The 14903-nt window shown below is 43.2% G+C and overlaps 1 protein-coding gene across 7 annotated transcripts in view; it reads right to left on the bottom strand.

The window, feature by feature from the left end:
• The window catches only part of PDLIM1 (PDZ and LIM domain 1), a 78904-nt gene that overhangs the window by 13505 nt on the left and 50496 nt on the right, over positions 1-14903 (bottom strand). For 2 of the 7 annotated variants that reach the window (XM_040434708.1, XM_040434709.1), the window contains exons 4-5: positions 1932-2002; positions 355-663 (exon numbers count right to left, since the gene is read on the bottom strand). In XM_040434708.1, coding sequence (XP_040290642.1) covers positions 355-663; positions 1932-2002 — 380 coding nt within the window. Of the gene's footprint in view, positions 1-354; positions 664-1931; positions 2003-2213; positions 2399-14903 lie in introns of those variants that run through there. The other 5 variants (XM_040434711.1, XM_040434712.1, XM_040434714.1 and 2 more) reach the window with 4 other exon arrangements.

Here is a 14903-nt window from a genome sequence, read left to right as displayed (position 1 = left end):
ATGGATTTGGAGTGTCTAGTCATACACTACCCATTGATGATATAGAATATTAAAATATATAAATAATCTCCAGTGTAAAATGCTTTAAAACATGCACATTTAGGTACAAAAAAAAAGGAATAATGTTGCAAATCAGTTAACATGTTTGACAGGGATATTTGCGTTGCATGTAGCACATTAATGCAGGCACATGAATTTCAAACTAAAAAGCAGTGTTGTTGATGAAGAGGATGATGTGAGGAAGAAGTACAGTATTACAAGGTGTTACGGTGAGATGCCAACTAAGAGGCAGGCAGTGCCAATCGACAACACACATGCACAGTGCCAGGTAGTTGTGCACACAGGCAATGTTACCTGGAGTAAGTTGGGTTAATGGAAGAGATCTGCCCCTGCAATGTATCCATAATGTTTTCCTGGGAATAGAGCTGTAATGGGGAGTTAAACTGGATGTGGGTGACTTTGAGTCCGGGAACATCCACCTCAACAGGACTGTTGGGACAGATCTGTGCAGCTTGTTTTAACTCTTCGGGAACCACTCGCACTTGATTTGGGATAGAGGAGGTGCTGTGCCTCCTTGGCAAAGAGCCAGGGGCACCACGTGATTGAAGAGGGTTATAGACAGAAGCCAAAGGAGCTTTAAACATGGCAGAAGGAGAAACAGGACTAGAAACCAGGGGGGAGGTTAGAGATCATAGAAAGAGAAATAGTCATGACAGATGAACAAAAGAAGGAAATGTAAAAGTTAATATTGTGTAACAGATGCACACAGCAATCACTGTCCTATATAACGTCTCAGCTATCCTCCGCTCAATTAATATATGACCCTCCTTGCCAAGTTTAAATGATTATTTATTAACTATTCTAGAAACTAAATTAATAATTTGTAAGATATTGAGAACTGTAAATGAGCAGTTACAATGATGGCGGTACATTGTGCCAGTCACTGGCATTAAAATGCTGTACAGTATTTTGAAGGGCATCTGTCAGCAGTTTTGCTCCTATGACACTGGCTGACCTGTTACATGTGCGCTTGGCATCTGAAGGCATTTGTGTTGGTCCCATCTTCATATATGTGCCCGCATTACTGAGAAAAATGATGTTTTACTATAGGAGCAACGGGGGTGTTGCCATTACACCTAGAGGCTCATCTCTCTCTTTTCTGGACAACGTATCCAAAAATCATATTTTTTACGGACAGATTAAAAAACAAGTAATACAGGTCTATGGCTTGGTACATTAGCAGTCGAAATAATCTGCTCAAGTACCACCAGCCACACAAAAAAAATAAATAAATAATAATTCATCACGTCCATTTTTTTCACGAACACTGCCCTATTTTTAGAGGCTTTCCAGGAATTTCTGGACACTTGGCAACCATGGCCCTCTCCACTTTGGTTGACAGAGTCAGGCAGCGTTAACGTGATTACGTCTACCTGACCCTATCAATAAAAGTGCACAGAGAGCTGAGCCTCTAGGAGTAATGGCAACGCCCCCGTTGCTCCTAGAGGCTTATTTGCATATATTAAAACATTTTTCTCAGCAATGCGGGCACATATGGACATGGGACCAACACAGATGCCTTCAGCTGCCAAGCGCACATGTAACAGGTCAGCCAGTGTCATAGGGACAAATCTGCTGACAGATGCCCTTTAACTAGTATACACTTAACCCTCTAAAGGGGTCATATGAAATCAAGTCAGAATGGTCATATGAACGATTATTAATATAACGGTATGTATGAGTAAGGCGTGGACCTGGCGAACATCGGAAACCATTGTCTCCTTGTCCATGTTCCGTGAGAAACGGACCAGAATAGTGCATGCCCCGAGGGTCTATGTGAAATAACGTATAAATAGCGTTCATGGTGTCAATCTTGTGTCACTGACTGGCCTACTATAAACTAGGAGCAGTCCATTTAAAGGAGAAAGCACCTGATGGAGTCGGTTGGTGATTTTAGTGGCTGGTAAGTCATGCTGAAAGCACGCTGAAATTTGACAGGTCTCTGGTAAATGAAAAAAACATACGGTTAGTTTCCCATCTGTCGATCAGCTGTAGAATGCTTGTGAATGAAGAGGCAGAAAATGGTCAGAGGTCAATACATTTCATCAGGATTATTCTTTATAGTCGCTAGAAAGGAAACCACATTATACGCCCTGACCGTACACACTATAGAATGTATAGATCATTGGCATTACCAGCTCCAGGATACTTACTCTTTACTTGGCACGTGGGCACCAGCGGATTTGGTCTCCAAAGTGTTATTGAAGTTTTGGATGTTGTCAGAGGAATAGAGGCCGGCCGGGTTGTTGTACTGAGCAGTGATCACTTTGGGGGAGCTGGAAGCGGCAGTGAACGGCATAGCACTTCGATTGTGTGCACTTCCTATCTGTTTTACTTCCTGCATGCAAGGGGACCAGAAGGAAAATCAGAAGTGTTTCTAACATGCACGCGTGGAGTGACAAGCCAATGTTCATGCAATGCCGATCAACATGACTCCATCTATCGGTCAGTGATGGAGCATACCCTGGGCAAAATGGAAGCCCCCACACCAGTCCTCACATTTAAAAGGGGTTGTGCCACTCAATACATTCTACATTTTTCAAACCAGCACCTGGATGTAATTGTTTGTTTTTAAAATTTTAGTATAGCCAATGAGCTATCAAATAAATTTATCAGTATTGCGCCACCTGCTGTTTGTTCTTTTATGAGCTTGTGCGACCATCTCACTGAGGTGGTCGCACAAGCTCAGTTTAAGGCTAGGGCTACACGACGACATTTTGTCGCACCAATGTCGCGTGACAATCTTTATAATGATAGTCTATGGTGTCGCACTGCGACATGCTGCGACTGCGACAGTCGCAAAAAATCCATTCAAAATGGATTTTTCTGCGACTGTCGCGTCGCAGTCGCAGCATGTCGCAGTGCGACACCATAGACTATCATTATAAAGATTATCACGCAATATTGGTGCGACAAATGTTGCAGTAAAGTCGCGCCCTATGTGTCGCGCGACACATGTCGTCGTGTAGCCCTAGCCTAAATCTTCAACTGTCACCAGAGATATCTGTGGCCATTGAAGGGAAAGAGCTACAGCAGAAAGGATAGGCCCATTGAGCTGCCAACCTGCATTGAATCTAGCAGAGCAATTGGAGCAATGAATGGTGAGGAGATCTCTGGATCCATGTGAGGTACAGGGCTGGTTGTAGCTTTGTTAAAAAGGTTGTCATGTACGATATGGTATCAGATTTGACCCCTTTAAATATACAGATTTTTCAAGATGTGATTTCAACCTCTTACCACTAAAATTGGGCATCAATGTGACCGATTTTGGTCCAGGACACCCATGAGGGCAGTTTTTGTCCTGCACCCCCTGCATAGGACTACTAGGCCACATATTAACCAATCCAAATTAAATTTTTGTAGTTCAGGCAATAAAACTTCAACATCTGACCGGTAACTACCATATTTTTGTACAATAAGATGCACCTGACCATAAGACGCCCCCGCATCACAGGTTTAGACAACAGGAAATTAGAAAATAAATATATATATTTTTTATTGAAAATGTGCCTGGTATTTAAATGTGTTTTGGTCAATGCCACTAACTTTATTAGTCTAAGGTAGAGGAGGTTAAAGGGATTCTTTAAAATGGCTGCCAGCAACTTGTCCTAGAATAACCAGTCCTGCTCACAATCAAGGACAGGTTGCTGTTGGTTATTTTAAATAATTCCTGGAGAACCCCTTTAATAGTTTAAAGTCAGCTCTTGTTAATACTAGTGTGTCTTCTTTTGACCATTGAAAAAAAAAAAACCTCAATGGAACATGATAGGAGTATCAACATCCCAAGTTACAGTGTACGGTACAATATGGTACCCACGGTGTAGTCCTCTTCTTACTGGTCTGACTCCTCCCACTAGTGATATCATCATAGCTACATGTATTCCCTGCTGCCTGGGCAGTGTTTCCCACAGTCCTCTCCATGAGTTGAATGATCTCTCACCATCCTCTCCTGTTTGCACAGATCGCACATATCGGTGTCAGGCAGGGACAGAGACAGAAGTGCTATCTCATTGATCCAGGATGTTGACATTGACGGCCTGTCCTCAGGATAGGTTATAATTGTCAGATCAGCTGCTCCCTATGAAGTGAATCGAGCAGCGCTGCAGTAACCAGCTCCATCCACTACACAATGGACGGCACCAGAGCTACAACCAAACAGCTGATCACTGGGGTGCAGGGTGCTGGACCCTCGCTGATCTGACAGTGATGGCCTGTGCTGAGGATAGACCTTCACCATCAAAATCCTAAAAAATATCCCCTTTAGGCCTCCTGCACATGACTGCAAATTGCAGGTCTGCACAAAGTGACTGCAAGCTGAAATCTTGAAAACCTTGAGTAATCGATACAGAAAGTAAATTGAAAGATTGTACAGCTTTTCATTATACAAAGGATAACCTTTATTTGTTGAAATCTGTTATGGGAATGTCATATACCAGTCAGATAGGACTGGTATTGAATGTGTTAAATCAAGTTTTAAAAAACCCCTTTATTCCCGTGACATTCCATGCTAATGAGGTCATTATGGCTCCAGTGCATGAAACAATAGTCCTGTTATATCTTGTGCCCGCTTTGCCCTTCTTATCACACCTAGCCGCTGGCTGACACACCCTTGTCATTACATCTTGTCTCTCGGGAAACGGATCAACAAGTACAAAAACAGCACAAAACGCTGAAACTATGAGTGCCGTGTGCACCTCCGTTTCCTCTGATTATGTACGAGATTTCACAGGAAATTATACTGTAGTACACTTTTACAGGGGATTCACATTGATTTATAATAGTGTTTTCTGCACTACGATTTTTGTTGCTTTTTTTGCTGTAAAAACACCAGTTCCAGATGTTAGCTGAAAGTCTATAAGAAATATGAAATACAGAACACACGAGATGATGATGATGTTTTATTTTATTTTATTTATTATTAGGTGCCTTTTTGGGGTCCCTAAGGGTACTTTCACACTTGCGGCAGAGGATTCCGGCAGGCAGATCTGGACGCAAACTGATGACATTTGTCAGACGGATCCGAATGTATTGCAATACCGGATCTGTCTCTCCGGTGTCATCCGGAAAAACGGATCCGCTATTATTTTTTTTTGCATTTTTAAAAGGTCTGCGCATGCACAGACCGAAAAGCCGGATCCGTTTTGCCGGAACCCTTAATGCAAATGAATGCCGGATACACTTCATAGGCACTTCAGAAGAACAAAAAAAATATAATAATCTGTCCTGCTCATGAGATAATGATTATACAAATCGGGGCTCAAGGTACTGTACGGTTATCGCAGTAGTCTCTTGTACTGAGCTGAACACCTGTGTGATCATCACATGGTTCCCACCAAGTGACTGCAAGCAGAGATCTTGAAAACCTTGAGTAATCGATACAGAAAGTAAACATTTGTCAGACGGATGCGGATCCGTCTGACAAATGTATTGCAATACCGGATCCGGAAAAACTGATCCGGTATTAATAACATTTTTTTTTGCATTTTTAACTCCTTAAGGACACAGCCTTATTTCACCTTGGGACCAGGCCATTTTTAGCAAATCTGACCAGTGTCACTTTAAGTGGTGATAACTTTAAAACGCTTTGACTTATCCAGGCCATTCTGAGACTGTTTTTTTGTCACATATTGTACTTCATGACACTGGTAAAATGAAGTCAAAAAAATAAATTTTTATTTATAAAAAAATACCAAATTTACCAAACATTTGTAAAAAATTGCTAATTTCCAAGTTTCAATTTCTCTTCTTCTATAATACATAGTAATACCTACAAAAAAAGTTTATTACTTTACATTCCCCATATGTCTACTTCATGTTTGGATCATTTTGGGAATGATATTTTATATTTTGGGGATGTTACAAGGCTTAGAAGTTTGGAAGCAAATCTTGAAATTTTTCAGAAATTTTCAAAAACCCAATTTTTAGGGACCAGTTCAGGTCTGAAGTCCCTTTGTGAGGCTTATATAATAGAAACCACCCAAAAATGACCCCGTTCTAGAAACTACACCCCTCAAGCTATTCAAAACGGATTTTACAAACGTCGTTAACCCTTTAGGTGTTCCACAAGAGTTAATGGCAAATGGAGATAAAATTTCAGAATTTAGATTTTTGGGCAAATTTTCAATTTTAATCTATTTTTTCCAGTAACAAAGCAAGGGTTAACAGCCAAACAAAACTCAATATTTATTGCCCTGATTCTGTAGTTTGCAGAAACACCCCATATGTGTCCGTAAACTACTGTACGGGCACACAGTAGGGCGTAGAGGGAAAGGTGCGCCATATGGTTTTTGGAAGGCAGATTTTGCTGGACTGGTTTATTTACACCATGTCCCATTTGAAGCCCCCCTGATGCACCCCTAGTGTAGAAACTCCATAAAAGTCACCCTATCTAAGAAACTACACCCCTCAAGGTATTCAAAACAGATTTTACGAACTTTGTTAACCCTTCAGGTGTTGCACAAGAGTTATTGGCAAATGGGGAAAAAATTTTAGAATTTCATTTTTTTGCCAAATTTTCAATTTTAACCCATTTTTTCCACTAACAAAGCAAGGGTTAACAGCCAAGCAAGACTGTATCTTTATTGCCCTGACTCTGCCGTTTACAGAAACACCCCATATGTGGTCGTACACTACTGTACGGCCACACGGCGGGGCGTAGAGGGAAAGGAGCGCCGTGTGGTTTTTGGAGGGCTGATTTTTATGGACCGGTTTATTTACACCATGTCCTGTTTCAACCCCCCTGATGCACCCCTGGAGTAGAAACTCCCTAAAAGTGACCTCATTTTGGAAACTACGGGATAAGGTGGCAGTTTTGTTGGAACTATTTTTAGGGTACATATGATTTTTGGTTGCTCTATATTACATTTTTGTGAGGTAAGGTTACCAAAAATTGAAATTCTGAAATTTCCTCTCCATTTGCCATTAACTGTTGAGGAACACCTAAAGGGTTAATAAAGTTTGTAAAATCTGTTTTGAATACCTTGAGGGGTGTAGTTTCTTAGATGGGGTCACTTTTAGGGACTTTCTACTCTAGGGGTGCATCAGGGGGGCTTCAAACGGGACATGGTGTCAATAAAAAAGGCCATCAAAATCGGCCTTCCAGAAACCATGTCGTTCCTTTCGTTTTGCAACCTGCCTTTTAGTGATACAGCAGTTTACGACCACAAATGTGGCGTTTCTGTAAACTTCAGTATCAGGGTAATAAATATTACATTTTGTTTGGTTGTTAACACTTGCTTTGTTACCGGAAAAAACGGATTGAAATGGAAAAGTGCCAAAAATAGCTGTTTTGGCACAGTTTTTTTTTTGACCGTGTTAATCTGGGGGGTTAGGTCATGGGGTATTTTTATAGAGGAAATTCTTACGGACGCGGCGATACCTAATAAGTTTACAATTATTTAGGTTTTAGACTATATTATCCTTTTTGATACCAAATTTTTTTTTTGTATCTCTAAAGTCTGAGTCTTTTTTTTTTTTTGCCGATTATCTTATGTAGGGGCTCATTTTTTGCGGGATGAGAGGACGGTTTTATTGGCACTATTTTGGGGGCTATATGACTTTTTGATCCCTTGCTATTAAAATTTTTGTTATGCAAGGTGACAAAAAAATAAATTTTTTTGCACCGTTTTTTTTTTTTTATGGATCGTGTTTATCTGGGGGGTTAGGTCATGGGGTATTTTTATAGAGGAGATTATTACCGACGCGGCGATACCTAATTTGTATATTTTTTTTGGTGTCTCAAGTCTGAGAACCAGTTTTTTTATCCGATTGTCAGTGGCTAAATTGGAATATAAAGTAGTGGTGTCCTTCCGTATCCCCCTCCTGCGACACACTCTGCACTTTTTTTGGGTTCGTCCCTTCTTCCCAGTATGGGGGACCACACCTGGAAAGTGTTGGCCAGGGACGATCCGGGCGCTTCCAGTTCCCGAGGTACTCCGGCCTGCTCTTTCCCGGTCTGAAAAGATCAGGGCCTTGAGTACTGCCTCATAGAACTGAAGGAATGTCCCTGTGTTGCCAGCGCTTCGGGACAGCACAAAAGAGTTGTACAAGACAACCTGCACCAAGTAGACCGCAACTTTTTTGTACCATGCCCAGGTTTTGCGCATGGCATTATATGGCTTGAGGACTTGATCAGAGAGATCAACTCCTCCCATATACCGATTGTAGTCGATGATACAATCGGGCTTGAGGACCGTTGCCGCGGTACATCGCACAGGGACAGGAGTGATGCCGTTACCATGAATTGTGGACAGTACAAGGACATCCCTCTTGTCCTTATATCTGACCAGCAACAGGTTTTCACTGGTAAGGGCACGGGTCTCAGCCCTGCAGATAGGTACCTGGAGGTGGTGGGCAGGGAAGCCGTGTTGATTTTTCCGCACGGTCCCACAAGCGGACGTGGATCTGGCGGCAAGGGACTGGAACAAGGGGATACTAGTATAAAAGTTATCCACGTACAGGTGATAACCTTTATCTAGCAGTGGGTGCATAAGGTCCCACACAAGTTTCCTGCTAACACCCAGAGTGGGGGGACATTCTGGGGGTTGAATACGGGAACCCTGAGGTACTCTCACAAAGTTTGTACAGCTTCACGCCATACCTCGCCCACTTTGAGGGAACATACTGGCGGAAAATGAGTCTCCCCTTGAACGCAATGAGAGACTCATCAAACGCGACCTCCCTTCCAGGTACATAGGCCTGTACAAATTTGGCCCCAAAGTGATCGATGACCGGCCGTATTTTATACAGACGGTCATAGGCAGGATCACCTTGGGGGGGACATGCTGCATTATCTGAATAATGCAGGCATTTCCGGATGGCCTCAAACCAGTCATGGCCGTACTGTAAAGTGGGGTCTGGTAGAGGACGTCCCCACTCCAGTAATGCCTGACACTAGGTTTCTTGACTAGGCCCATGTGCAGCACGAGGCCCCAAAATGTCCTCATCTCGGCTGCACTGACCGGGGTCCAGCCACCGGGCCTAGCCAAAAAGGATTGTAAAATAGAAAGAATGGGCACTCTTATACCTGGTTCACAAAGTTAGCAAAGTGACACTATTTGTTGTTCCTTGTGGGCAGCAAGTGGAGAAGCTGCTTAACTGCTGGATAGAAGTGCTGCATAAGGCGTCTTTCAATTTTGCAGATCCGGCTGTGAGTAGAGGCGCTCGTTCTCTTGCGCTCCAGATTCACAGATTCACATTCAATTTCATTAATTGGAGTAGGTGTTCCACCTGTATTGGTCAGCATAGGTGGTTCAAACTCACCCGCCCCTCACTGCACTGTGTCCAAAGGGCCGCGGTTTAGTTCTCCTTAGGAAGCGCTTCCTTAGTCCAACAGATATATTAAACTGTTATAGTTGAAGAAGACGGTTTATTGTCAGTCCAATTGGTCCACGCCAGACGCGTTTCGAAGGTTGCCCACCTTCTTCCTCAGTGGCTCTGTTTGGCAACTTTGTGTAATATAGTACACTCTGATGAACTGTGCCGACTGAATAGTGCTATATCAAGCCGATTCCTAGGAGATCTGTGTTATAACAGGAAGATCGCTTTTTAGGAATAGAACCACCAGTGAGACTTACTGCCCTCTAATATTGCCGAGTCTCCAGCGACACTTTATGCTTTTATCTAGACGTTTAACATTTGAATAATTTGAGCACCCCTATAATTAGCCACATTATTATTTTATTTTACCTTATAGACATTTTCACTTTAAAAAACTGTTTTATATCACTATTGGTATTTATCACATCGGATTCTTATACGTATACACGTTGATTTATAATTATTTTCACGTTTCTTGTCTGGAGAATTCCTCGGCATCGGCCACTGTTATAATTAATAGAGGATATCTAGTCCGCTTATTCCTATGCAGCCTGGTTAACTCCGGCCGGACCTACAGGTCCACATCCCCATCTAGTAGTTATATCAGTGGACTGATTCATTTGCTATTTTACCTGACATTTTATTTGATGTTTTAATTGCAACATTTATTAGGGTAACATTCTGTTTAGGATATATATTTTCATTTATGTATGGTGATGATCTGTATATTTATTAATTGCCATTAATAAATAGTGTCACTTTGCTAACTTTGTGAACCAGGTATAAGAGTGCCCATTCTTTCTATTTTACAATTGTTCTTTGGTGATTAGGGTACGACATCTGTTTGGTGCACCTTGCCATCTTGAGCCAGAGGTGAGCCGTCCTTTACCTTTCTACCTAGCCAAAAAGGAGCCCGGGTGTTAAGCAACGAACTGTTGGGCGTACAGGTTCGTCTGCTCCACCATTAGATTTACCAGTTGGTCACTGAAAAAAAAAGACTAAAAAAGTCATATTCAGTGAAGCCCACTGTGGAAATCTGGATTCCTGATTGGCCTACAAACTCAGGAATCACGGGCTCAAATCGCTCTGTGGTACACCAGACAAGTTCACCGGCAGGGGGCTCCGGTGGATTTAACTGGTGGGCCGGAAAACTAGTACGAGCCCCAGAGCTGCTCGTACTAGGGTGGGCCACAGGGTCCCTAGCATCGCTAGATGATGAGGAGGACGCGGATGACAACAGGAAAGTGGGGTCATCCTCGTCCTCACTAGGACTCTCGGACTCAGAGGCAAGCTGGGCGTATGCCTCCTCGGCCGAGAACATCTGGCGGGCCATAGGGGAGTGTGTGTCTGCGTGTGTGTGTGTGTGTGCGTGCGTGTAAATCTTTATTCAGTGTGTGTGGGGGCACGGGTGTTCACGTACTTATCCCTAAAAACTAAAAAAAAAAAAAAAAAAAGACTAACTAAAAAAAGGTGAAAAATGTGGAAGAAAATAATAAATTTTTCAAAAACGCTGATCAACCGTCTGAATCAGCGATGGGGTGTGCGATGCTCTAACAGTGGCCGGACGCTAAGAGTGCTGGCCACAGTCAGCGTACGCACAAAAAAAAAAAAGCCTGCGCCCCAAAAAAGTTGTGGGGGGGGAGGGGGGCAGGGGAGCAAGCGGCAGCACCCCTGGGTGTCTAGGGTCACACAGCTGTGCTGTGGACCCCAGACACCCTACTTAGGGTGATGCGATCAAACTTTTTTTTCACACTAACTTTCCCATTATTATCCCTGCCTAGCCCAACCTTTCCCTATACTTTCCCTAATTACCTGCTGATCAGATGGGGGGTGCTGGGGCACAGATCGGGTCCTGGGGGCAAGGATGGGTGCTGGGGCACAGATGGGGTGATGCTCCACACGTGCAGGCAGCTCTCCTCTCTCCTCGGGCTCCGGACACAAAAGGAGGAGGAGCGCTGCTATGATTTGAATCTCCCGCCGGCCCGCCCACCTACCAATCAGAGGTGATGTAACCATCACCACTCAGGATCTAAGGATGGTGATTGGTGGGGTAAAAACACACCACCGATCACCATCCTGTTCCGGGTTATCAGGTCCTCAGAGACCCGAATAACCCGAAAACGCAGCAAACCGCAGGTCTGAATTGACCTGCGGTTTGCTGCGATCGCCTACACGGGGGGATCACAGGACCCCCGGCGCATTTGTCCCAGGTGCCTGCGTACCTGTACGCCCTGTGTCCGGAAGAGGTTAAAGGTCTGCACATGCAAAGACTGAAAAGCCGGATTTGTTTTGCCGGAACACTTAATGCCGGATCCGGCACTAATACACTTCAATGTAAATTAATACCAGATTCGGCATTCCGGCAAGTGTTCAGTATTTTTGACCGGAGATAAAACTGCAGCATGCTGCGGTATTTTCTCCGTCCAAAAAACGTAAGAGGGACTGAACTGAAGACATCCTGATGCATCCAGAACGGATTGCTCTCCATTCAGAATGCATTAGGATAAAACTGAAGCGTTTTTTTCCCCGGTATTGAGCCCCTAGGACGGAACTCCCTACCAGAAAACAAAAACGCTAGTGTGAAAGTACCCTTAGTCAGACAATTAGCAAAACACAAAATGCCAGATAAAGCTCTGCTACATCTAAGCAAAAATAAATTTTCTCCATATGTAGAACAGACTATAATTTATGCAATGCGTGTTCATTAAAGTAACGGTTATCCTAGAATGGCCTTGTCAAGTGTTATAAATGAGCTCAGAAGGGTTTAGATCTGGCCTCAGACACAAATAGTAATGTATTTTTCTTGAACACCGACCAGATTACATCAGTTTCCTACAGAGGCCTGTAAGAATTACTTCTCTGTAAATTACACAGAAAACGCAGCCGCCACCGAAATCTGTCAGGTTGTTTAGTTCCTTTTTATACTCATAAATAGGACAATCTGCTTCTAGTCGCCTATAGGTAGTAGATCCATTCTTGACAGAATCAATGAAGGGACTGGTAACATTAAAGGGGTTATCCCCTCCTTTTAGGCCTCTTTCACACTACCATTTTTTTTTTCCATTTTGCGGGCCGTTTTTTGCGTTCCGTATACGGAACCATTCATTTCAATGGTTCCGCAAAAAAAACGGAATGTACTCCGTATGCATTCCGTTTCCGCATTTCCGTTTTTCAGTTCCGTTGAAAGATAGAACATGTCCTATTATTGCCCGCAAATCACGTTCCGTGGCTCCATTAAAGTCAACGGGTCCGCAAAAAAAACTGAACACATACGGAAATGCATCCGTATGTCTTCCGTATCCGTTCTGTTTTCGCTGAACCATCTATTGAAAATGCTATGCCCAGCCCAATTTTTTCTTTGTAATTACTGTATACTGTATATGCCATACGGAAAAACGGAACGGAAAAATGGAACAGAAACAAAAAAACGGAACAATGGATCCGTGAAAAACGGACCGCAAAACACTGAAATAGCCATACGGTAGTGTGAAAGAGGCCTTATATTGATGGCCTAGCCTCAGGACAGACCATCAATATCTGATCTGTTGGGGGAAGACTCCAGAGACCCCCACAATCAGCTGTTTGGGAGCAGCTCCGGCACTGGATGTAGGGGCTGGAACCCCACAGCTCCGTACGTTGTGTAGTGGATGAAGCTAGTTAGATCCTGGATAGTCCGGATCCAGGGATTAAACAAGTTGGATCATTGTTTTACAAGGGATGAATTTGATCAAGCCTGTCTGGCATCCACTTATCACTTTTTTTTCAAATAGAAATAACATGCATGCTATTCAAATCAAATGAAAATGTTAACGAGGTTGCCAAAGAAAACAGATGCTAGCCAAAGTATCAGTGGTTCAACCTCTATCTTAGGTAAGTTTCACACTGCTGCGCACAGCGGTGTTCGTCCGGCTGCTTCTCGGCTTATTCGCTGGATCATCGCCAGAAGCCAAATATAGTGATTGGGACCAGACAGAAATACGGCCTGCTGGAGCAGTAGACACAAGTGTGAAACGAGCCTTATGTCTGTAGTAGATTTTAATACAGCTCCTTCGGTCTCCTTCTTTGCTGATTGTAGGAACAGGACCTGTGGTGACGTCACTCCGGTCATCACATGATCTTTTACCATGGTGATGGACCATGTGATGACCGGAGTGACGTCACCACAGGTCCTGTTCCTACAATCAGCAAAGGAGGAGACAGAAGGAGATGCTGGGCTGCGCGAGCAAGTGAATTAAGGGGAGTTAAATTATTTTATTTATTTTTTTAACCCCTCCAGCGCTATTTTACTATGCATTCTGTATTCAGAATGCTATTATTTTCCCTTATAACCATGTTATAAGGGAAAATAATACAATCTACAGAACACCGATCCCAAGCCCTAACTTCTGTGAAGAAGTCCGGGTTTGGGTACCAAACATGCGCGATATTTCTCACGCGCGTGCAAAACGCATTACAATGTTTTGCACTCGCGCGGAAAAATCGCGACTGTTCCCGCAACGCACCCGCACATTTTCCCGCAACGCCCGTGTGAAACCAGCCTTACCCTGGAGATACACCTAGACATTTTGTAGCACTACTAATTGATTTTAACTATTGAGCAACAGCTGTAGTATAAAGCAGCAACTTGACTTGTATGCAATTCTGGGCTCAAAACACTTTCCATTTTGTGGAATGGAACGTCCTGCCCTAGTAAAACAGACAAGAATAGGACATGTTCGGAACAGACGCGGGAAGCATATTTTTCAGCCCCATTCAAGTGAATGGGTCCACATCCAACCCGCAAAAAATACTGATAGGATGCGGACCCAAAACAAGGCCGTGTGCATGAGCCCTTAAACTGCCTCCCTAAATGATGACCAAGGAGGGGGAAAAAGTTAAATATATTTTCATATTCCTTAGAACTATCCCAGTTATGTTCTCAAGACACATTTCCCTGAAGGCCCCAACCCCTGGGACACAGGTAGGGCTGCGTTCACATCACTGTTTACTTTTCCGTCCTTCTGATCCATCAGAAGAACAGAAAAATAAAGAAAAAAACGGATCCTGGGCATCAGTTATGTGTTTGAGCCTTCTGAGATCTGTTATTTATGCAGTTCTGTCTAAATAAAGGATCTCAGATGGAAATGGCTCAAAACAGATGCTAAATTTGCATAACTGATGCACAGGATCCGATTTATTTTTATTTTTTTACAGGATCCATTGTTTTCTTTATTTTACTAGCTTTCTGATGGATCAGAAGAACGGAAAAATAAACAGTGATGTGAACTCAGCCTAGGTCCAGTTGTTTAACATGACCGTATCCGAATTCTGGTCCGCAATCCACAGATCCATAAAATATGGATACCATCCACGTGCGTGCCGAAATTTTCTTACCCTTATCAATAGAAATAGCTTCTCTGGTCCTCAAAAAAGACCGGAACAGGACATGTTCTGTAATTTGCATAACGGCCATACGGATGCAGACAGCACACTAATGACATCCGTGTGCGGTCCCTTTTTTGTGGACCCCCATAGAAAAGAATGGG

The sequence above is a fragment of the Bufo bufo genome, chromosome 6 (assembly GCF_905171765.1).
Source record: "Bufo bufo chromosome 6, aBufBuf1.1, whole genome shotgun sequence".
Taxonomy (NCBI): Eukaryota; Metazoa; Chordata; class Amphibia; order Anura; family Bufonidae; genus Bufo; species Bufo bufo.
This window is presented reverse-complemented; position numbering and strand designations above follow the sequence as displayed.